This window comes from Canis lupus, chromosome 37 (genome assembly GCF_011100685.1).
Source record: "Canis lupus familiaris isolate Mischka breed German Shepherd chromosome 37, alternate assembly UU_Cfam_GSD_1.0, whole genome shotgun sequence".
NCBI lineage: Eukaryota > Metazoa > Chordata > Mammalia > Carnivora > Canidae > Canis > Canis lupus.
Window position 1 is genome coordinate 15,274,534 of NC_049258.1, and position 25,384 is coordinate 15,299,917.

General features: G+C 37.9%; 1 protein-coding gene across 2 annotated transcripts; it reads left to right on the forward strand.

Annotated features, from left to right (window-relative positions):
* The first annotated feature begins 184 nt into the window (after positions 1-184).
* On the forward strand, positions 185-25,010 carry CPO (carboxypeptidase O). 2 transcript variants are annotated; one of them, XM_038585103.1, is made up of 9 exons: positions 185-371; positions 10,679-10,778; positions 12,846-12,947; positions 14,244-14,348; positions 15,220-15,330; positions 16,455-16,545; positions 17,688-17,890; positions 23,663-23,747; positions 24,611-25,010. In XM_038585103.1, the coding sequence occupies exons 1-9, from the start codon at positions 304-306 to the stop codon at positions 24,871-24,873; spliced, it is 1,128 nt and encodes a 375-aa protein (XP_038441031.1). In that variant the 5' UTR covers positions 185-303; the 3' UTR covers positions 24,874-25,010. The 2 variants fall into 2 exon arrangements, with proteins under 2 accessions (XP_038441031.1, XP_038441032.1); XM_038585104.1 differs by having other exon boundaries at positions 355-371; positions 12,827-12,947.
* The last annotated feature ends 374 nt before the right edge of the window (positions 25,011-25,384 follow it).

Here is a 25,384-nt window from a genome sequence, read left to right on the forward strand (position 1 = left end):
GAGGACTTCACATTGGGAAGAAACTTCTTTCTGGATCTGTGGAACCAAGAGCTTGTATAAATTTGGTTTTCAAGGATAAAGGAAAAACCCAATGGTAGTGTTTACTGCTATATAAGAAAAAAGCTATTTGAGGACATGATAGAGTTAATAAACAACTGCTCACATAGAATTCTGCTGAGACATCCATTAACTGACTTACCTTATCTTGATTGTGTGAGCCTCTGCCTTTATGCGTTCTCAGAGATGCTTGATCCATTGACCTACAGGAGAAAGCCTAGGATTTTCTAGTTCTCTCTGCAGAAGATGAAGCCTCTGCTTGGGACCCTTTGTCTTTTGGGGATCCTGATTCCTGAGGGGCTGGGATATGATGGGTGAGTGTGAAATGGGAAGAGGGACTGACTCTCTTGACTTAGATGGTCTAAATAGAAAGCTTTTTTCAAGATCATACACACTGCCTACTCATACACATTGCCATGAGATGAGAATAATAAAGTCTGTGGAAGTTTTATTATTCAACACTACTCTAATAATCTTTGAATAAATGAATAAATATCTAATAAACATTTTCCAGCACAAAATATGATAAATACCAGTAGATATGTCATATTTAATGATTGAAAAAAGGAAATGATAATGAAAATTCTATATCCTTCATTTACAGTTTCACAATTGGTAAATCAGATTATTCTAATTTTTGAAAAAAAACGTTTAAAGCGTTTAAAATTTCACCAAGATCTAGTTACTGCTAATATTTTTGGATAGATAGATAATTATGTATTCAGTACTACTGCCAGAATTTTTGAGTTAAATTATATTGTAGGAATTTTCCTATGACATTCATAATACATTTAAAACATATTGCAACCACGAATAATATTCCATCATTGCTACCCTGTGGGGCATATGGTTGATTTCTACTTTGCCATTTTTACAAATAATGCCATAGTTAGCATCCAACCACATGAAAGTTTTTTGCAAATCTTTATTTCCCTAATATAATTTAGAAGAGGAATCCCTGGGTCAGAAGCTGAGAAAAATGTGAGAATCTTGCTATGCATGGCTAAATTGCCCCCTAAAAAAGTTGCATCAGTTTACATGTGAAAATACTCAGTTGATTTACTTTGCATTTTGTTGATTTCTAATAAAGTTAAATGTTTTGTCTTGATTATTACTCATTGTATTAGTTTATAAAATGTCTGCTTTTATTATTTGCTTATGTTTGTGTTCTTTCCTATTCATGATGCAGAACTTCTCTAAATATATAATATATATTGAATTCTGTGTGTGTGTATGGTATAGTTTTCATATAAAATGTATATTTTCCTTTGTTCACACATGGTTCATCCTGTTCATTTGATATATATCACCAAACATGCGTGGTTCTTTTGCTTTATAGTTAAAAGAATCTTGCAACAAACTTTCGTAGACTAGGGAAATTTACTCTGATTGTTGCCCCGGATGAATGGTGCAACCTCAGCTTATCTTTTAGCTTGATAGTCTGATTTCAAATATAGAAAGAGAGCCCACGATCTCCATGGCACTAAAATCTGGTTGGACATTGCCATCTAATGTTTTTCATCAGTTTGCTTGGTTTCATATAGATACTGCATTTATCTTTCCGAGATTATTTACAAACTAGAGACAAAGACTTACATATATATTGCAGGGCTTTGATTGGGAAAAAGAATCACCTTGCTTAGAAGTTATCAAGAGCCTTAAAACTTACACATTTGTTTGAAGTAGTAAGTATCCCTGTCTCTGGAAACTTATTTTGAGAAAATAAACTAAATATGGAAAGAGTTTTATGTGCTGAGATGTAGTTTTATTTGTAACATAAATATTATGTAAAATATTATAATGTTTGGAAATGACTTTAATGTCCCACACTAGGTTATGTAAATGTTTACATGTGATATATGACAATGGAATATTATTTATTAGAATAATGATTATGAAAAAATGTTGATAGCATGAGAAAAGGCATGTTTTATGTTAAAAACAATGCAGAATAGAAAATGTAATAAGATACTTAGAAAAATAAAAGGAAAAATATGTACCAAAATGGTCATTGTTATAATTGGTAGTGATTTCCCCCCTTTTTCTTCAACTATTTTTCATTTTGTGAATATTCTTTAATGAAGATTTTAAAAAAATGTTTTTCAAACCCAGGTTAGCTTATGGAAGTGATGTGGCTCAGGCAGTGGAACTCAGACAGGATGGCTTCCATTGGATAACTAAAGTGCAGCTTCTGACTGCACTTGGGGAAAACATTTAAAATCTGCTAGTCTTGGTCCTTAGTGGTTGTTTGCATCTTCATTATTATTTACTAATAGAAAATATGTCCATTTTTAAATGGCTCTGACCAACGCAAAACATAGGTTACTTGTCATTTTTGATACTCTATCCATTACATATGACATAATAATAGTCTAGAAAACCTATGATTAACAAAGATTATGAGTTTTGTAATCTTTCTTTTCAGCATTTAGGGAGGTGGACTCATATATATTGCACACTCCCAATGAAAGTGTAAATCTGTAGAATGAGCTGGGATTTAGCAATATGAACCAAATGCCTTGAAAATACTCATTATCTTTGGCCCACTAATTCTCCTTCTTGGAATGTAACTCAAGGAAATAGACATGAGCACAAAGATTTATGCAAAAAGTCATTAACTCCAGAATTATTTACAATAGCAAAAAACCAAAAGAGGAAATAGATTTAATATCCAGCATAGATGACAATGTTTAATAAATGATGCTATGTAATATATACCTACTGTCAAATATTATGCAGTCATTAAAATTAATGTTTATAAAACCTTTTCATTGATTTGAGGGAATGTTTCTGGTATAATATGCAATACAAGGAAGTGAATACAAAATTATATGTAGACATAATCTGCACTATGTTTAAGAAAAAGTATGCACAGATAAAAGGCTGATGTGAAATATGCCAAAATATCAATAATGACTCAGGGAGGTGGGATTATTGAAGATTATTCCTTCCTTCTCTTTTTTATTTTTTCCCCTCCATACCTTCTAAATTTTCCATGATACGTGTATGTTAATTTTAGAAGAAGGAAAAAAGTTTGAAAATACATTACTATCATGAAATATTCATATAACTGTATCCTTCCTACGTATTGAAAATACAAAATTTGCCTCAGTGTTCATTAGATTTTTGCCTCTTTATACATTCCAATCAAAATTCCACTAGACTATCTTAGATCTACAGTGTTTATTAATAATGTACCCAAGGATAATTTTCTCTGTTAAACATTTTACGAATTCCTATTCAAAAAGAATACACAAAGTACAATAATCTTTTCATTTGATTGGTGAGATGAGACTGGTGATAATTTGGGGGATTAGCTAGCTTTTCCTACCTCTGCATGCATTATGCATTACCCAAGACATTGCCTAGAAACAAGGAATTGCCTTTTCTAAGTATATGGTTTAAACATTGCTTGAACTAAGTATTTGGGTTTCTGAGATTTAAGTATTGTCTTTAATCTCATGTAAAAATGATAAGCATTCTTAATAGCAGAGATTTTCACTCAGATCCCATACAGTTCTCTTTTTTTGCATGTTACATGGACCTCGTCATCCAATACTGGGCATGTTATATGGACCTCGTCATCCAATGCTCACACATTTGGCAGATATTAGCAGGGGGAAAACCAAGTATTGGTTCTTGAGGGTATCCAGTTACCGTTAGTTTCTTCCATTCTATATTGTGGAATTGCCAGAGAATACCAACTCAACTGAAACAGGAATTCACTGGGACCAGCCCTGCTTTTTGTGTAATTCACTTTCTTACTCCACTGAGTAGGTAACTATGATAAATAAAGATGCAAACATTTGCTGAACTATATGAAGGATGGAACAGAGTCGCTCTGAATAGCCACCATCTCTGTCTCAAAAGTGTTGTAAAAAGCCTCTCTGATAATCGCATTTCTGGGCAGGACAGGACAGGCAGGACAGCCAATGTGAGGAAGGATGAAGGGATGGCTGAAAAGATGTCCTTCTCAGTTGCTTCATTTCTTCTCCTCTCTCCTTTCTGAAAGAAGCATTGGAATTGTTTTCTTTATTGTGTGACTTTATAATGCTGATACTTATTTTGCTTTCTTTTAGTCCAAATCATAGCTGGACAATTTTTTAAATGGGCTAATATTTTATGCTGATTCTCTAAGGTATAATTAAAGCATAATTTAGCCTATATAACAAAATCTTCAGAACAAAACAACAACCCGAGATAATAAAATTTATCTTAAGGGTTTTTGTCAGGATTAAATAAGTGTATATATCAAGTTTTTTGAACAGTGCTGGCATGCATAATTACTAGGACAATGTTGGTTGCTATTACTGACTGCACTTGAGCTAGGAATTCTCCATCCCTATCTTCAGAACACTTAGTGTACCATTTAATTGGTAGTCAATCAGGCAATTTTCATATCGCACTTTATGCCTTATTATTTAATGGCTGAGTTATTTTGTTTTTCATGTATTTATTTATATCTATTCCCTTAAGTAGATTTTAAATTCTGTAAGAAAGAAATCTACTTTTCCACTACTATTATCTATTACTAATTTTGCCTATAGTACCAAGAGTACCAACCCCTTGGGTTACTGAATGGATTAAATAAGATGAAACTATAAATGCTTTTATCAGTTCCTAGCATATAGCACTCAATAAAGGTTAACTGGTATCATAAAAAATATATATTTTCTGATTATTTGATAAAGACATGAACTATGCTCCTGAAAATTTATATGTAGATTAAATTTTTATTAAAGACACCAACGGTTGTACATATTTTCTTTTTAAATGATTAGATGTTTTGTCAATCAGCCTCAACATACTGCTTCCACCAGTATGTGTATTTTATACTAGAATTGCTCTCTCTGAATGAAGCACTCTTGCTTATTTACAAAAAAATTAAATGAATGATAATTATTAGAAATAAATCCCTGAATAACATGGAGAAACATATTGTTACTCAACTATTATATTTTAAATAACATTTGCTTCTTTTAATCTCCTTCTAAAATTCAATTTCATTATTTTAACTGATTATTTAAACAATCTTTTCTCATGAGATTTTCATTCGAACAAGGTACATAAGGTAAAATTCATTCAACGATGTAATAAAAACATTTACAATTTTGAGGGTAAAGAACTTATTAAATCAAGAATAACATTTCTTATTAATATTAGTAATTTTTATAAATATTAGCAGCAATTAAAAATAATAAATGTAGTTCCAAGTTTAAAGTCATGGAATTGTGTAGGGAAATTGATTTCTATTATAGTGGTACATGGTGCTAAATGAACCAAATTAAAAAACTAAAATCTAGTCAATACATTTACTGGAGTTATGTAGCTATAAATGGAACTTGAGTTTTAATTAATTCTATCAAAATATTTTGTGGTTTGGTATTGTTTGAAGACAATTCCACTTAGGTGACTAAATTATTCTCCATACAATTTATTTTAAACTATTGTAACTGAATAGTGTTTTGCTTTGCTTTGTTTTGAACTCCTGGTGTGTCTTAACACTTATTAAGTATTAACTAGGTGTCAGAATTGTGCTAACACTGTAACATGGATTAATTTATTTAATCTTTGTATGAATCTTTTGGAAAGGTATGGTTATTCCCATTTTACAGATAGGAAATGAAGGTTTAAGGAAAGAGAAGATATAATATCACAAATGTTCAGGGAGGAAAAATGAGAAAATAGATAAAAGTCATTGAAACATTAATTCAATCTCTGACACATATCCTTGCAATGCAAGGTCACTATCCAAATGTTCACGCCACAGCTTCTCCAAAGGCTCACATCCTGCTGCTATTAACATAGTAATCACTCCATACATATTTCTTGGGTAAATGAATTATCAGCTAGTATGTGCTAATAATGAAACTATAATCCTAGTTCTTGACTAAATAAAGCCTTTTAGCTAGGGAACTAAAACATTCATCAAACATTTGTGTAGCATAGAGAGAAGGTACTAACTGTATGACTTACTGGCTCTGTGACTGTTTGCAAGTTACTTAATTGCTCTTGGCCTCAGTTTCCTAATTTATAAAACATGGATGATGATGCTTCACAAGGTTGTAATGAGAATGAATTATATAAGGCGCATTAATATGTTATCTTAAGTGCTGACACAATATCTGGCGTAGAGGAGAGGAGTTGAATAGTTTTAGTTAACTATTTGCTGGGATGCCTGGGTGACATAGTCAGTTGGATATCTGTCTCTTGGTTTGAGCTCAGGTCTGATCTCAAGGTCATGGGATCGAGCCCACTATGGGGCTCCACGTTCAGTGCAGACTCTGCTTGGGTTTCTTTCTCCCTCTCCCTCTGCGCCTCGCCTCCACTCTCTGTCTCCCTCTCTAAATAAATTTAATTAATTAATTTAATTAATAAATAAAATAAACTGTCAAAAGATAATAGACAAGAGGAATGGAATAGTTTTATTAAACTATCAAAAGATAAACAATAAGTAGACAATCTGAATAGGCCTATATCTATTAAAGAGATAAATTTCTTTATATAATTCTTTTTTTAAAAAAAGATTTTATTTATTTAATTCATGAGAGAGAGGAAGGCAGAGACACAGGCAGAGAGAGAAGCAGGCTCCATGCAGGGAGCCTGATGTGGGATTTGATCCTGGGACTCCAGGATCATGCCCTGGGCGGAAGGCAGGTGCCAAACCGCTGAGCCACCCAGGGATCCCTCTTTATATAATTCTTAATAATTAATAACCTTCCAAAAAAGAAAGCATCAAGCCTAGGTGGGGTCTTTGATGAATTCTACCAAACATTTAAAGAAGAAATTATACTAATTCTCTACAATCTCTATCAGAAGATAGAAACAGAGGGAATACTTCCTGATGTCTATGAAGTCAGCATTATCCTAATACGAGAATCAGAAAAAATAAAATGTATGAAAAACACAAAACAAAACTACAGATCAATATCTTACATGAACACAGACATAAAAACCCACAACAAAATATTAGCAAACTGGGGATGCCTGGGTAGCTCAGCAGTTTAGCACCTGCCTTCCACCCAGGGCATGATCCTGAAGTCCTGGGATCAAGTCCCACATCTGGCCTGTGTATGTATGGAGCCTGCTTCTCCCTCTGCCTCTCTTTCTCTCTGTAAATAAATAAATAAATAAATAAATAAATAAATAAATAAATAAAGTCTTTAAGAAAAATTAGCAAACTGAATCAACAATACATAAAAATAATTATACACCACAACCACCAACTGAAATTTATCCTAGGTATGCAAAGCTGGTTTCACTGTTGATAATCAACTAATATACTCCATCACATCAATAGGCAAAAAATAAGAAGTCACATGATACAGAATCAATAGATACAGCAAAAGCATTTGACAAACACTAACACCCATTCATGATAAAAACAGTGAATTAGGAATAGAGGGGAACTTCCTCAATATCGAAAGGAGCAGATACAAAAAAATCTACAGTTAACTTCACACTTAATGGTGAAAAACTAGAAACATTCCTGCTAAGATCAGAAATAAGGCAAGGATGTCCACTCTCACAACTGCTTTTGAACATTGCACTGGAAGTATTTAGATGAATAATGGAGATAGAAGGTACACAGATTGGGAAGGAAGAAATAAAACTGTCTATGTTCACAGATGACATGACCATCTATGTAGAAAATATGAAATAATTGACAAAAAACTTAAATTAATAAGTAATTATAGTAAGGCTATAAGACACTACAAAATTCAATTGCTTTTCTATATACTAGCAATGAGCAAGGGAAGTTTTAAATTAAAAACATATTATTATTTATATTATCACCCCCCAAAATAAATACTTGTGTGTAAATCTAACAAAATATGTACAAGCTCTATTTGAGAAAACTATAAAACTCTAATGAAAGATATCAAAGGAGAACTAAATAAACGGAGAACTGTTTCATATTAATAGATAGGAAAGCTACAGTAATCAAGACACTGTGGTATTGATGAAAGAAAAGACAAATAGATTAATGGAACAGAATAGAAAGTCGAGAAATAGACCTCCATGAATATAATTAATTGATTTTTGACAAAAGAACAAAAATAACACAATAAAGCAAAATACTCTTTACAACAAATGGTACTGGAACAACTGGACATCCACATGCAAAAAAAAAAAATCTAGACACAGACCTTACACTCTTCATAAAAATTAACTCAAATTAGACTATAGACCTAAATATAAAACTCAAAACTCAAAACCCCTAGAGGTTAATATAGGAGAAAACCTAGATGACCTTGGATATAGCAATGACTTTCTTAATACAACACTAAAAACACAATCCATGAAAGATAATTGATAGCTTGGATTTCATTAAAGTTAAAAACTTCTGCTCTGCAAAAGACTATGTCAAGAGAACGAGAAGACAAGACAAGCCAAAAACTGGGAGAAAATATTTGCAAAAGACACATCTGATACAGGACTGTTGTGTTTTTTTTTAAGATTTTTTATTTATTTATTCATGAGAGACAGAGAGAGAGAGAGAGAGAGGCAGAGACACAGGCAGAGGGAGAAGCAGGCACCCACATCGAGTCTGATGTGGGACTCGATCACGAGTCTCCAGGATCACCCTGGGCCAAAGGCAGGCACTAAACTGCTGAGCCACCCAGGGATCCCCAGGACTGTTGTTTAAAATAAGCAAAGAACCCTTAAAATTCAGTAATAAGAAAATGAATAACCTGAATCAAAAATGGGCAAAACGCCAGGACATACACCTTACCAAAGAAGATATACCCATGGCAAGTAAACCTACAAGATGATGTTCAACATCATATGTTATTAGGGAACTGCAAGTGAAAAACAGTGCTATACCACTACACACCTATTAGAACGGCCAAAATCCAGAACAGGGACAACGCCAATGCTGATAAGGAAGTGGAGCAACAGGCATCCTCATGTGTTGCTGGTGGGAATACGGAATAGTACAGGCACTTTGGAAGACAGTTTCTTGGACGGTGGTTTCTTAGAAAACTAAACACCCTCTTACCACGTGACCCAGTAATCATGTTTCTTGGTATTTACCCAAATGAACTGGTAGCTTATGCCCACACAAAGCCCTGCACACAGATGTTTATAGTATCTTTATTTATAATTGCCACTTAAGCAATTAAGATGCCCTTTAGTGGGTGAATGGATAAATAAACTGTGGTACTTCCACACAATGAAATATTGTGCAACTCTAAGAAGAAATGAGCTAGTAAGCCATGAAAAGACATGGAGAGATGCTAAATGCATGTTACCAAGGAAAGAAGCCAATCTGAAAGGCTACTCACTGTATGATTCCAGCTACATGACATTCTGGAAAAGACAAAACAATGGGAACGGTAAAAATATCAGTGGTTGCCAGTGGCGGGTGGGTGGTGGGTGGGAATGGACAGACAGAGCACAGAGGATTTTTAGGACAGTGTGACTGTGCTCTGTGATACTACAATGGTGGATGCATGTCATTATATATTTGTTTGAACTCATAGAAGGTGCAACACCAACAGTGGACTTTGTAAATACGTAAACTATGTAAACTATGGACTTCGGTAAATAAAGATATGTCTGCCAATGTAGGTTCATTGAATCCAACAAATGTTCCACTATGGTGTAGGATATTGGTTGTGGGAGAGGTTGTATGTGGAGTGGGACATTTTATATATATATAAAATATATTTACATACAAAATATATTTTATATATATACAAAATTTGTGTTTGTATATTTATATCATATATATTATACATAATATGTTTAATAAAAGTAATTATATCTTGCCATTTGCATATGGGTAGACCCAGAGGGTACAATGTTAAGTAAGTCAGACAGAAAAAGACAAATACCATGTAATTTCACTCATGTAGAATTTAAGAAACCAAATGAACAAAGAAAAAAAAAGAAACAAACACAAAAACAGACTCAAATACAAAGAACAAGCTGATGGCTGCTAGACAGGAGGTGGGGGGATGGGTGAAATAGATAAAGGGGATTAAGAGCACACTTAGCATGAGCACTGAGAGATGAATAACATTGTTGAATCACTATAATGTACACCCAGAACTGATCAATAACACTGTATGCTAATCATACTTTAGTAACATTTAAAAAAATAATTTAAAAAATATTGTAGGCTCTTCAATCAGGCTGTCCATTATTGTCAGTTATTGTCAGTCCCAATAACGCTTTCCCTGTGACTCGATTTCTTCATCTCTGAAATGGGGGTAATGAGAATACCTATCTGTGTTTTCAAGAGAAGTAAATGATATTTAAATTGCTTGAGTGTCTTGTAATACATTTCGGTTCAGTAAATCTTAGCTATTATTTCTTTTACACATTTAAAAACATGTTTATCTACAACATCTTACTGAATTATCCCAGCTTCCCTGCAAGATTGGAATGGCTGTCCTTGCCTCACTCTACAGATGAAGAAACTATACTTTGGGGGGAGACTCAATGGTTGGCCCACGTCTCACAGTCAGTAAGTCACAGCAAGAAGACTCTAACAGTGACTTTTCTCCTCCAAATCCTGTTCACAGTGCTTTCTACCACCTTTTTCATCAGCTTTCCACTCCTCGTGGTATTCTAGTTTCTTCACTCCTTTGAGTCTGACTTTCTTTGGCAGATCCCTAGCACAACCCAGACGTGAGGTTGTGGAAGAGACAGGGAGCCCGTGGCAGAGCCTGGACACCTATTCCTATACCAGATATCACCCTATGGAGGAGGTAAGGGAGGACACATGGAGTTTGGTGGTGGCCACAGTCTACTGTAGGAGGGGCGAGGGATGATTCACCGGTTAATATCCATTAGGCTAGAGAGTTTCAAAATGTGAGGTTGAGATTCGCCTGTGCATTGAGTTCAAGGGATGGCAGAAAATCATCTTTTGATCCCCACCATCGAAGCTATAAATCCTGTCATATGAAATAAAAAGGCAAACCACAAGGAAAAGGAGGTAAAGAATCCTCTAGCCAGTTTTGCTCATGTGAACGTGGACTAAAATTAATCCTTACTCTTGTTTGTCAAGTACTTAGCCGGTTTCAGCAGGCAAGGCCAATGTAACACATGTGGGTGTGGGACATGGAGTGGAGAGGTCTCGTGATTTAATCACATTTAGCTGAAAATGTGGCATTTCTTGTAGGATGCAAAGGATGCAGGCAGTAATTCTTAAGAGGGGAAGATTTCTTTTAAAGAAATACTCATATTGCTACTAAAATGAGTTTGGTTGTTTTTGAAACTGGATACAGTAGAAAAAAAATTAGCTACTATATATGCATATTTGTGGGGGGTGTGTGTGTGATTTTATGCAAAGCTTTTTTTGAAGTGTAAATTTCTAAACATAGAATTTTTGGGTTAAAGGATAAGCACATCTACATTTTTATATAAATGCACAAGTTGCCTTCCAAATAGGCTTTACCATTTATTCCCTCAACATTTGGGAGTATATTAATATTTTCCAGAATTTTTTCAAAGAATGCAAGAATGAATTTACACATTCTTCTGAAACATTAACCTCCCCCCACCCCCAAGTACTGGAGATTCTAAAAATTTGAACAAGGTCCAGGAAGGCCTATGGAAAGCTAATGCTCTAATATCAGAGATAGGTCACACCTGGCTTGGCTACTTGCTCTATGACCTTGACCAAGGCACTTAACCTCTATGATCCTTGGTTTCCTCACCTGTGGAACAGGAAATCAGTACTGATCTTGTAGCTTTTCTGTGAAAGTAAATGAAATACCCTAGAGTACTTCTGACTAAACAATAGGTAAATAATTGCTGCTGTTACACTGCTGTTTGTAGCCCTCCCAGGGCTTATGGCACCTTCATCTAGCTCAATGCATCAAGAAGCATGCACAATACCCCTGTGAGAAGTTGTCATTCTCTTCTGTTGACAGAACTGAATTGAAAATACTCCACTGACATATTATTACTGTTACAATAGTGCATTTTATCTTACAGATATTCCATGCTAAGATGAATGTCAATCAAAACACTAAGATTTTCAAATAGAATATGTATTATCCCAAATTAATTATGGTTATTTACCATAACTCTTATTGTAAAGGTATTTCTACTCTACAGAAACTGAGTTGTAGGACTATCCTGTCACATGCTGATGACTATCATAATATATCTTATGTTTATGAATTCTCTCAGTCCACTCACCACTACAGAATCCCACATTATTTACTTATGGATGAAGGCATCAGACCCTTCCTTTCCAAGCATGGCATAAGACTTGTAATTAAATCAACATCCATTCAGATCTCCTCAAATGGATCAAAAATTATTAATTTGGAATTGATTTAGAAACTTCTATTGGCATGTTCTGTGAAGGGCATTTCCAGTTCTTCTCTAATCTTGGCTCCGTGGGCATTAGCAAAGGATATTGTTGGGGCCCAAAAGGATCCACCCAAATCAGCCTGACCTGAAACTGCTGGCATGATTGGCTGCCACATGGAAATCTAGAGGTGTGTGGCCATTTGAAGGATGTGTTATTGGATGATGTTTCTGAAGTGTTATCAGTGGATTATTGAAATTATTAATTCTCAATAACTTATTTGTGAAGTTCAATAGGATGTTCTAAGATCGAATGGCAGAGTAGATCCTTACGGAAAATGGGAGGGGATCAGCAATAATTCAGTGGTTTAGTCTCGTAGTTTGTTTAGCACAGAGTCGTAATGTAGAGCAAATAGTCCAGAGTTCAGTATCTTAATGAGAGAAGCAGTTATCTTAATTAGAGGCAAGCAAACGATTTTCTTATTGATATCCACAGTCCTCCCTGGCTGTTTCAGATCTATCAGTGGATGATCCAGATAAGTGAGAAGTACGCAGGAGTGGCGACACAGCATTTCCTAGGCATGACCTATGAGACCCGGCCCATGTATTATTTGAAGGTGAGTGAGAGGGCTGGGAATTGCCTTACTTACTTAGTTCACTGCCCGTTTACCACTTTCTGTAGACATGTTAATTTACAAAGCATATCCCCAAATTTGAAAGTTATCTAGAACTACAAAAAAAAATCTATTGGTTCTGAAATTGAATTTACCCAGAAATTGAGTGAATGGTTGATATGGTAAGCATGGGGCACCTACCTACTTGATTTTCAATGGGCCATCAAATTCTGAGCTGAGTCAGCCAAAAAAGATATCTAAATATTCCCTGTCTGGGGCATATTTTAAAGAGTAGAACTGGTGTATAATTAGGAAGCAATAGAGATAAATATATAATCAAACACAGGTACTCATAAAAGGGGTAATTTTAAGAGGGAATAAAGATAAAAGTTAGATTAGGAAATATGCTGGCAGTTTGGAAAATGGGTGAAGCTCTAGGGAAAAAGTTCCTTGAATATGATGGATCCAGTCTGGTCTTTATCTCAATTTGTAAGTTTCTCACTGATGAAGAGGAAGACTCCTCATCAGCCCACCTCCCAGTGGCTTTCAGTGAATGGCTGGAGTCTAGGTCATTTACATTCAAAACAAATGTGACTTTGACAAACTTGGGAGTGTTCACTACCTCTTCTCCACCAATGAGAATCCACACTTGCCAAGTTATCCAGCCCACCCCTCTGAAAGAGGAAGAGATCTTTTTGCTGGAGTGAGGCTGAACTGATGTATAAGAATGGCACAGGGAGAAAGGAAAGAAGACTGGGTTGACTGGGAATGGTGGAGTCTCTAAGGAAGAGAGGGATTTAATGAATTCAGTAAGTATTGCAGGAAATTATGCATTTGGATGCATTCGCAGTTTCAGGAAGTTTAAATGAAGACCAAGATTCATTTTTAACACCGTGAACCTTACTTCTGGTATACTTTACCACTGTAAGTGAACCCTATGTGGTAAGGTTTTATAAGATATATTGAGATTTAGCCTCCTGGTTTGTGGCTTGGCCATTTCTGCCTTTATCCATAAATAGAGACTAGTTTAGGGTAGGGAAGCCTAGGCTTTGGGTCGGGGACATCGAGAGTCAGCACATGGGCCTAAGAATAGTCACCCAAGGTACCTGGCAGGGGAGCAAAAGCAGCCATGGAAAGGGTCATAGTGGTGGGTGTCTCTGCCATCACCCCTGCCTCATGCTTGAGATCACAGAGTGGAGGAAGAAAGGGACCTGTAGGGCAATAAAAAACCAAATAACTTGCACAGCAGCTTATGATTATAGCAATTGTTTGGTAACAGAGCACGAATGTCCCCTTCAGATCAGCCAGCCATCCGATAACCCCAAGAAGATCATTTGGATGGACTGTGGAATTCATGCCAGGGAATGGATTGCCCCAGCTTTTTGCCAATGGTTTGTGAAAGAAGTAAGTGTCTTTAGCTTTCTTGTAATGGTTAACCGCCTAACAAAATGCCTGTCACATCTCAACTATGTAGAAAGCACACTTCGCTCACAGGTAGGCAATGCAGCTCTCTACTGAGTTACTCCTTCACCCCAAGGGAAATGGAATTTATAAGTAGCTTCACTGAAAACTGAGTTAGGTATTATGATCTCTTTTTAGTGGATCCAAAATACTTTGTACTGGAAGGCAAATGTATCTAAATGTAGAAGACAATATACATCATGGAAGTCAGAGATGAGTAAAGCCTGGTGCTGCCTTTTTCAGATAGTCTTGGGCAAATTTTCTAACACCAGGACTCCTAGTTTTTTGCCTGCAGGAGGAGCTTGGAACGGCCTTTCCAAGGAGTCTGCAAGCGCAGATGAAGAGACTTACGGTGTGGAAAATACCTACTCAGTGAATTGTTACATTTTTGCTCCACCCTACAAATTATTTTTTGTGTCAGTCTTTACAGAAGCCACAACAGAAAGAAACCCATAAAGAGTAGTTCTCAAAGTGTGGTTTCTAAACCACTAATATTAACATAACGGAGAACTTGTTAGAAATGCAAATTCTGGGACTTCACCTCACCAACTTCTATAGAGTGGATTAGGGGAAGGGGATGGAGGTGGGGAGGAGACCCAGGCACTCTCTACGTTAACAAGCTCTCCAGGTGATTCTGATGCAAAATAAAGCTTGAGAACCACTACCACAACAAATAGGAAAACTGAGGCAGGGTTAGGGAACAGGAGGGTAGAGGTTCCTCATGCAATCACCTCTTATAATTAAGTTGAAATTGTTAGGAAATTGAAAAAAGACCTCTTCCCCCGAGCATTTCAAATGTTTCTTAAATTTCCAGATTCTACAAAACTATAAAGACAACCCAAGGATAGGAAGATTCCTTAGAAACCTGGACTTCTACGTGCTTCCAGTTCTTAATATAGATGGTTATATCTATACTTGGACAACTGTGAGTACATTGAGCATGGTTCCGGGATGAGTCCATGAACTAGATCTTGACTCAGGTTCATTTTACTGACCTTAGTCATTGTAGCGACGGGAATGTTTTGTGGCCAGGTAAAGAAAGAAACCCCATTTGGGATAAAAAAAATCAACTCAATATTGTTAAGCCACCAATCTACATCAAATTTAGGATGGAGAAAGTGGAGGTCTTGTTAGAATTGAAATCCAGCACGTGTTTTTATGTCTGTTTGTTTTTGACATCTTCCCAGTTTTGCAGCCAGACTTAACTTTTCTCCAAGTCCACCTCCTTCCAGTTGGTGGACTTCCTGTCAGATTGGTATAAAATTCATATACTACCATGTAACCACCCAGTTTTGAAGCATGACAGGTACAAATGATGTATAAATTCTAACCCAACTTTCATTTTCCACTGTGATCATTCACACAGGGGTCAAATGTCTCATAAAGTTTTTAGTTAAAAGAAAACTCTCTCTTTAAAATGTCTCAAAAAGAAGATCACTCCACAAACAAGAATCCCTGTTTCTAGAGAGAATTCATTTCTTCCTTTTTCCCTTTGCTCCCCACAAAGTGGTTCCTGGGACCCCTTTTTCTGCAGCAGCTTTTCAGCCTGGGTATTAGTCAAATTCTTCCCTCCAAGCTTGTCTGGAGAAACTTGTCTTTAAGCTCATCTCCACTCATCAGTCTTCTGCTTCCAGAAATGTGCAGAGACCATCACTGATACACCTGGAACAGCCTTTTTCCATCTGCCAGACTATTTACCTTTCATCTTGTATCACTCGGACATAAAAAATGACTCTGAAGCTTTCCCTGATTAAGCAGATCACGTCCACCAGGCACTGCTAATCTGCTCATGAGGAAAAGGCCATACTCCCTCCAAGCTGATGGTTTACATGTAGGTGTGCTTGGGTTGGACAGATGTTCCTGTTATTGGGTGTTGCTGGCCCATCTGTGAGACTAAAAATTATATGCACAAGCTTCATTATGTTAAAGGCAAGTTTTTCCAGACAATCGTAGGGACTATTTTTTATGTTCCAGGCCCACCCACTCATCACCAACACTGTGATTTATGAGATCCTAGGACAGAGGCATTTCTATGTTCCTCTGTTACAGGATAGGCTTTGGAGGAAATCTCGTTCATCCCATAATAACGGCACATGTTTTGGGACAGATCTCAATCGAAATTTCAACGTTTCCTGGTGTAGTAAGTACATGTTTAGTTGGTGACTCGATGAGCAAAAAATGGAGAAGAGAAGCTAAGACAGAGGTGAATTACTGGAGATATAACTTTCAAAAATAGATATCTAATTTTGCACAGCTCTCTGGACTTCTGGACCAGTGTTTTCACTCTAAGGGAGGACATTACCTATGCAGTAAGAACCAGCAACACTCAAGTGCAGGACCCTTGTCAAGTGGGATTGACTACACATGGGCAAAGAAGACCTAGCTCAAAGTGAAAAAGTTTGAAAGCTATCACTTTATTTGTAAATATATAAATTTCCATGAAGAAAAGAAAAATAAGAGAATTATCCTCACAGATTATTTTTATAGCAGGGAAGCAGAAGTAAATAAAGCAAACATTTCCTTCTCCCTAAGGCATGTTCATGTTTCTGAATCTCAACATGCCCAGTGAATCAGAAGCAAATAAGGAGGGGGAAATGGTTAAAGAGCAATCTGCTTAAAAACCAGATGGTAAGGGTTAACATTCAGTCTTGGCAGCTGTGTGGTCTTCATCTTTCTGCTTTAGTTTTCTCTTATTTAAAATGTGGTCCGTGGTCATACCATCCAATCAGTAGGCCCCTGTGGGGATTTGATGAGTTGTCAGGTAGGAGGGGCTAACGGCAGTGCCCTGCTTGTACAAGGTGCTCGGCTGCTGGTCCTTATCATCATCACTGAGGAGAACAGATCACTGTGTCCTTGCAAAATAGCTCTAATGAGACAAAAGACATTGAGACAGCCAGACAGACAGACAGGCTTAGGCCAATAAGGCTATGTCAGAGCCTGTCCTAGGAACCAGACAAGTGGTTCCCAAACATCTGCTTCAGGGCCCAGCTGCAGGTTTCCATGAAAGATTACTGAAAATGCCATTTCATTTTGCATCCTCTTTGTGGGCCATGGAAGCGGGGAGTTGGTCTCTAAATCTGAATGTCAGTCCTCCTGCCTTTCTGAGTTCCTCCCTGAATGACTGTCCTCATTCCTTAATGTAACCAGAAGGAACTTGGATAAGCCAGGGCAAGCCTCGATGCCACCCACAGATTGCCCTGAGCAGGGGGGGGGACTCCTCATCCTCCATCTGTTCTAAACTGGTATCACGTTGGCTTCTTCGTGGTTTTCTGGATATCCCAGGTATTGGCGCATCGAAAAACTGCCAGGATATAACATTCTGTGGCTCAGGACCAGTGTCAGAACCAGAGACTAAAGCCGTTTCCAGCTTTGTGGAGAGCAAGAAGGAGAGCATCGTGTGCTTCCTGACCATGCACTCCTACGGGCAGCTCATCCTCACGCCTTATGGCTACACGAAAAATAAGTCCAGTAACCACGAGGAACTGGTAAGACCATAGCACCAGAGCTTTTACAAAAACTTCCGTGGGGCCCTTGCTTTCCTTTCCCTGGTTTCCATTTTCAAGATTTTGGCTCCAGCCCTGCTTTTGTTCTCTCTGCTCTTCCTTATTTTCTTTCTTCTGCTTCTTACACCTTGCCAGACGCCTGCTGGGGAGGCTTCAGGTTAAATGCTGCTTTACCTACATTAATTAACTACCTGTTTCGTAAAGTGTCAAGTTGGGAGACATCTTAGGTATTCGTCTATAATATAAATGAGACGATTATGTTAATAATCTGCAGGAATGTGCTTTCATTTCTGTAAATTCTCTTGAAGCTCCGTTCAGCAATTATAGCTTTTGAACCGTGCTTTAAAGAACTTGCCAGCTGTTAGTGGAATATGGCATATCTAAAATAACATGGCTAAATAATATCTGCTCTCTTCTCTGCTAAACACAATGCTTTATTTTCTTCTAAGCTCTGCTTCTAGTATTTGCTTAGGGATATGTGTAAGGGGAAGTACCAGCAGAGTCCAAGCCCGGCCAGGGGAAGTGTGCTTTGTTACATCCGGGTCCTCTGAAGCTGTGTTTGCCAGACACAGTTGCTGCAAAGGCCTGGCCTCTGCCTTTTCGTGCAGCTGAGGACACAGACACAAATCAAAGGGAGGGTAAATTTAGGATTGTTGTAATATTCGTTATCTTTTTTAAAACATTATTTTTTCCCATTTTTAATTACGGTAAAATTTGCATGACCTAAAATTTACCATCCTCACCATTTTTAGTGTTAAGTATGTTCACCTCATTGTGCCACTAATCTCCAAAACTCCTTTGTCTTGCACAGTGGGCACTCTATAGCCATTAAAACAATTCCTGGTCCCTGTTGCTTCTGAAGGCCACCATTCTCTTCTCATTTTCTGAGTTTGACTGCTCTAGATGCCTCATACAAGTGGAATCATACAGTATTTGTCTTTTTGTGATTGACTTATTTCACTTAGCACATGTCCTCAAGGTTCATCCATGTTGTATCATCTGTCAAAATCTCCTTCCTTTTTATGGCTTAATAATATTCCATCATGTGTATGTATCACATTTTCTTTTTTTTTAAGATTTTATTTATTTATTTATTCATGAGAGAGAGAGAGAGAGAGGCAGAGACACCGGCAGAGGGAGAAGCAGGTTCCACACAGGGAGCCTGACATGGGACTCGATCCCAGGTCTAGGTCTCCAGGATCAGGCCCTGGGCCGAAGGCGGCGCTAAACCACTGAACCACTGGGCTGCCCTCATATTTTCTATATCCATCATCCATCAGTGCATATTTGAATTGTCTCTACCTTTGGGCTACTGCAGATAATGCTTCTATGAACATAGGTATACAAATCTCTTTGAGATGCCACTTTCAATTTTGGGGGTATATAACCAGAAGTAGAATTGATGAATCATACAACAGTTTTGTTTTTAATTTTTTTGAGGAAAAAATCATACTGTTTTCCATAGTGACTGCACCATTTTCTATTCTTTTCTATTTTTTTAAAATAAGCTCCTCATGGGGCTTGGATGGAGGCTAAGCTCAATCTGCTCTTGAGCTCACAGAGATCTGGGGACCCACTGGTTCTCTTATGTGTCCTGTCCTTCTCCCACTGAAACATGACCTGGAGAACACATGTCTGAGCATAAAAAGAAAAACCACTATCAGTCTTTGCTGAAGGGAGCCTTTTCTCCAACAGTCAAGAATATCCAGTAGTACCCCAATATCTTTCTCACAGTGTTTTTGGACATTTGTACTATGTGATCATTTTGTAAGATGTGACAATAACTAACATTTGCTTAACACTTTACAATTTACAAAGGGATTTTAGGACCAGTATCTCATCTGAAGACAATATAATAACCTCACTTTGGAAATGTGGAAATTGAGACCTTGAATTAGCAATAGACAGTGATTGGTAGAGCCTGGGTTGGAACTCATGTCTTCAGACTCCAGAGGCTACATTCATTCAGCCTCTTCATACCGCCTCTCTGCTCAGAAAGGACTTGCGACTTCTAGGAGCTCCTATCAACTTAGATGACCAGATGTGTCCTCTTTCCTTCTTTTCTTGAGCTCTAGAAATTTCATTTCCTCAGTAAAGGAAGCTGCAGAAACAGAGATTTCAACTGAGAAGCCCAGAACCCATTTTATTTCCCAGTTCTTGTGGTATTTGTGTAGATGTCTACTTTCTGCTTGAAGGGATCTGTGACAGACACAAATGAACCATCAAAGATAGGCCATTATAGATCCTTAATGGGCCAGGCCTTCTGCCAGCCGAAAAGGCAGCCTGTAACCCCCCCCTTTTATTTATTTATTTATTTATTTATTTTTTAGAGAATTCTGTTCTCTTCTTGGCTCAGGAAAACAGATATGACCATTTTGCAGAGTTTGTATTCAAAGGTGAGAGGGTCTTATGCTGTTGGTTCTCTGGTTAGAGCCCTCTGGCCACAGACTAGAGGATGTGAAAGGGCAGGAAAGACCTGTGGCACTGAAATTGCCATGACTGGAAGGAACTTGAAGGTGGGAATTACTGAGAACCTGTTAATACCATATGCAGAAATGGGCATACTGAATTGAGAAAGGTTGCTTCAATTCTGTATCTCTTACCAATCTCAGGTGCTGAGGAATTAGCATAAACATTCATCTCCAAGACAATAAAAAGACAGTGTGAAAATTTTGCCATCTTGTGTCAACCTCATTGAAGCTAGCTAGCTAGCAGTGGTTTTAGGTTCTTAAGAGTAAGCTCTGATAGACTGCACAAAGGCACAGAATCAAGCCAACTATTGGAGGAGATCTCCATTTTTGGTACTATTTACAACTACCAGAGACTAGTAATTAATCTCTATATATTTACAAAACCAAAAATTTGTAGAAATTATGATAAATATTATACGGCATGATAGACAACTTGGCAATCACTATGTAGGGGAAACATAGCTATATATAGCCCTGTTCTAAATTGCTCTGGAAATTAGAATAGCTATAAAAATTCTAATGTTTTAAGTGCTAACATTCTTTCCATTTGAACTCTTCCCATATCAACTTCTAGATCCCATCCCAAGCTCCTTCCTCCCACACACATGCCAGGGCCTTCATCAACCTTTTTGTGTGCCTCCCTGTGAACATATGCCTATAGGAAGTTCTCTGGGAGTTATTAAGGAGGCTTGAGGTCTTTAGAAATGTAAATTATGTATTACGCAAAGGGATTTTTATTATTTTGACTAAAGCTCCTTTGGACTGAGAAGAAGGGCAGCAGAGAAATTGGCACTCTATGGCCTTGTGTTATAGTGTCAAAAGGAAAGGGAAGAATAATTAGGAGGTCCACCCCTAAGGAGAGAAGTCAGAGTCTCTGGATTTTACTTCACCTTCTTGGAAAGGACCAAGTCTATAAGCTAGGGTCACAACTGTATACTTCTCATAAACGTTATACTTCCTACTCCTATTGACCTCCCCATAGTCATTGCTAATGGAATTATTGAAAAAAAAATCAGTATTTCTTGTGTCAATAAAGAAGAGGAAACTAGGAATAGGAAGACTGTTTCCCATCCCACAGGATTTGAAGGAAAGGAAGTACATAGGATAAAATAAGTAAATCCGAAGAAAGAAGTTGTTGTCTGGGGTGAACTGCAGAAGACAAAAAAAAAAAAAGAAAAGCAAGAGCCATTTGGACAGAACATATAGCCTGGAGCTGATCCACATAACCCAAATAAAAGTTAAGGTCCCACATGGACCACTTAGCATGGAGTTTCATTCAAAGAAATGCAGAAACATATGGGAATTAAAAATAATTAAAAGCAATTCATGTCTCTAGCAGACTTCAAAAGGGAGTGTAGCTGGTAAATCATAGCAACTCTTTCCCCCTCCCCGCCTCATGCTCTTCATTTCACTCACAGATAGCAACTACTCTGATCCTTTTTCTTCACCCTTCATTTTCATTTCTTTAGCAGGATTTCTCTCTCCAGAAATCCCCTTTCTGATGCTCTTATTATTTTCTCTTCTATCTACAAATAGCTCCTATACCTCTTTGCGGTGTTAATGATTCAAACCAACTTTATTTCATGCATTTCTTAAGCCCTTCCTACCCATCATGTCAATTCTGGACAACATGAGTCCAGGAACTAAACCAGACTTAGAATCTTTTACTCAAGAAGAGAGAGAGAAGGTGAATGGCCCAAGACAGAATTCTCAGTCATGAGTAAAGAGGAAGCAAAAATCTTGAAAATGTGTTCACTTCAATGTTTTTTTGTTTTATCTTCACCACACACAGAAAGTCCCAAATGCCCTAAGGTTGCTGCTCACAGCTGCTGTACATGACCTACCACCGCTTACTCCTTTTTCTATTCCTCCTTTTAAACTTCAGCATGCCTATCCCTACTCTTCCCAAGTACCATTCTGTCATACCTTAGGATTCAGTGGGACAATGCAGGGCCAGGAAGGAAGAGATAAGGTTTAAAGTTAGACTCATCACTAGTCAGAAGTTAGGGGAGCCAATGTACCCGTAAGCCCAAGAGCAGTTGGGCTACCTTAAGGGTTAAAGAAAGCAAAGGTGGAGCACAGTCCAGGCAGGGAGTGGCCAAGGGGATTTTGGTGATGTTTGTGTAAAATCAAAGGGGAAGTATTAGGGAGTCTGGAGTGGGGAATACCTGGAGAAGACTGACAGGATACATGAGGAAATTTATCAGAAAGTTAATAAACACAGCCAATACACTTGGATCTCTCAGTGTCAGTGGCTCTGATCTCAGGAAAGGGTCTGCAGAGAGCAAGGCTGGGACAATAGAAATCATCCAGTTCTGAGAGTTTCCAGTGTACTCAGGTGACGGGTGGTAGACATGGGGAAGGGTGTAGCTTCAATCTCTGAAATTCTGTAAGCCTATGAGACATAAATATCAAATACCTATAAGGAAAAATAAGAAGGGAGTTATAAGAGTATGAACAAAAGGCCATGGGGAGGAAAGTGGGGAGAAAGAGGATTTAGTTGGTGTAATGAGGAAAGGCTGAGGAAAGATCAACATTTGAAAAAGTCCTTTGAGGTTGGGTAGAAGTTCAGTAGGCAGAGAAAAGGGGTAAGGCATGCCCAGGTAGAGGGAATATCCAGAGAAAAGGTAGAAAGTCTGAGGAAATGGGCATGTCTGGGGAACAGTAGGAAATCTTGAGTTTGGCTATCATCTAGAGTAGGATATAAAGAATATGGTGTTAGAAAGGTGAGTTAGGGTCACATCATAAAGGATCTCAAAAATGAAACTGAGAAGCTTGTGATTAATTCAGTGGGCAATTAAGAATAAGGCTCTTCAGCAGGATCATGATCATAGTTCTACTCTACAGAAGTTTACCTGGAATCCAGAGGAGATCAATTGGGATAAGGACTGATGAGAGGAAGGGAAACATACTAGAAGATGACAATAGTCCATTTTTGAGGTAATGAGACTGTAATAGGGTGATGGCGCTGGGAATGCAACTTGGTAACCATTTTAAAGAAAGAGAGTCAGAGGTGACTGCAGGGTTTTATGTGGATTTGGGGGAGCATGGTAAGTCAGAAATATGGAAACTAGAATAGCTTTATTTGGGGGGGAATGATGAAATTGGGTGCGAGTGTGTTGAGTCTGAAGTATCAGAAGGCTACCTGGGTATAAAGGTCCAATGGGAAGTTAGAAAGATGGTCTGGAACTCTGGAGATGGATTTGGACAAAATACCCAACCCTCTGGATTGTTGGATTTATTTTTAACACCAGATATCTGTCTCTGCATTTCCCACCTACAGATCCAAGTTGGACAGAAGGCAGCAAATGCATTGAAAAAAAAGCATGGAACCAATTATAGAGTTGGATCGAGTGCAGATATTTTATGTAAGTCGCTTTTTTTTTTGCCTCTTCAATAGTATCTAAGGCACAAAAGAAGCCAGCGGACTTTGGGGAGTGGGGTGGGCAGGAGAGGGGCGGAAGAGCTCCTGGGGTCAACAGGAAGTTGTGCAAATCAAAATGACCAAGGAGAAAGGGGAGTTTGTGCAAATCCAGAATTATGCTCTCTAGGGATAAGGTGTGAGCTAAAAGAAAAAATGAATACACTGGCTCAGACCAGAACTCCCTCTGGCTTCAGTTAAAAGGAGCTCGCAAGTGAGAAGGTACAGGAGTTAGCGGGAAGAATGTTTTCCTGTGACCCTTGGTCAGTTGATTCAGTTCTCAGAGGACCTGTCAGGCTGAGGAAGCAAAGCAGGTAGGGCCTGGAGAAAGGACCTAACACAGAAAAGAATTTAGTTAAAAGGACATTGCACCACTTTCCTTCATCCCCAGCCACCACCTCCTCTACCCACCTGAGGACCACCTGGATAATATTTGCATAATATTAGTACTGTTGCTCATTTTGCTTCTGTTCCTTTATATGTCAGCTCACTTGCCTTGTAGGACTAGGTTGTCTAGTCTTTGATTCAAAGACAAACTTTAAGCAGCTCTCTGCTATGTGCCAGGCCTAAAGCTAGGTATTCTGGGGGGTGGGGGTGGGGGCAAGGGGAGACAGAGAGGCTAAACGAGATGGGATTCCTGCCCTACGGGGGCTTCATATCAATGAGAGGGTGAAGACAGCTCTCGGTGAATCTTTAATATGAAGAAATGTACTCATTTGCTGCCTTGAACCTTTATTCCCAGAAATAGCCATAGAAACCTGTCTTTTCACAATATAACTTCTACCTCTGCCTTCATGTTTTCATTTGTAGATGCCACATCAGGGTCTTCAAGAGACTGGGCTCGGGACATTGGGATCCCCTTCTCATACACATTTGAGCTCCGGGACAATGGTACATATGGATTTATTTTGCCAGCAGCTCAGATTCAGGCCACCTGCGAGGAGACCATGGAGGCTGTGCTCTCGGTCCTGGATGATGTATATGAGAAATACTGGAATTCAGACAGTGCTGGCAAGGTGACACCTGCCACGGTGGTGCTGGGCCTGCTAGTGTCCCTGGTGTCTATTTTCTGAGTGCATCCTACCCAGGTCTGCTCATCCCCAATTACGAGAACGTGGCTACAGGGGAAGTGTTTGTCGGAAGTTAAGGAGGAATCAAATAATTTAAAGATACTTTCCATTTCAATAAAGATGAATCATGTTTGCATTTTCATGTGTGTTTTGCTGGTAATTAATTTTTCTTACTTTAAAAGAGTATACTGTTAGTTGTTGCTATAAAAATGCCACACCAAACCATTCTAAATTTCAGTGGCTCGTGCATCTGTAGGTCAGCTGAGAAGTTCTGCTGATCTTGGCCATGCTCACTTGTGCATCTGTGGCCAGTGTCAGGGTACTACCCTGGGGCCTCGAGCCTTTTTTTCTCATCTAAATATTTTGAAAAATTTACTCGTGCTTTTGAATGAGGTTCACTTTTAATTTTGTATTATCGATTAAGTAGCAGCATTCAGAAGATGTTACATAATCTTTCTTTATGGCTCTTGCTGGCTTCATTTATTTAGTATTTTATTTATTTATTTGAAAATCC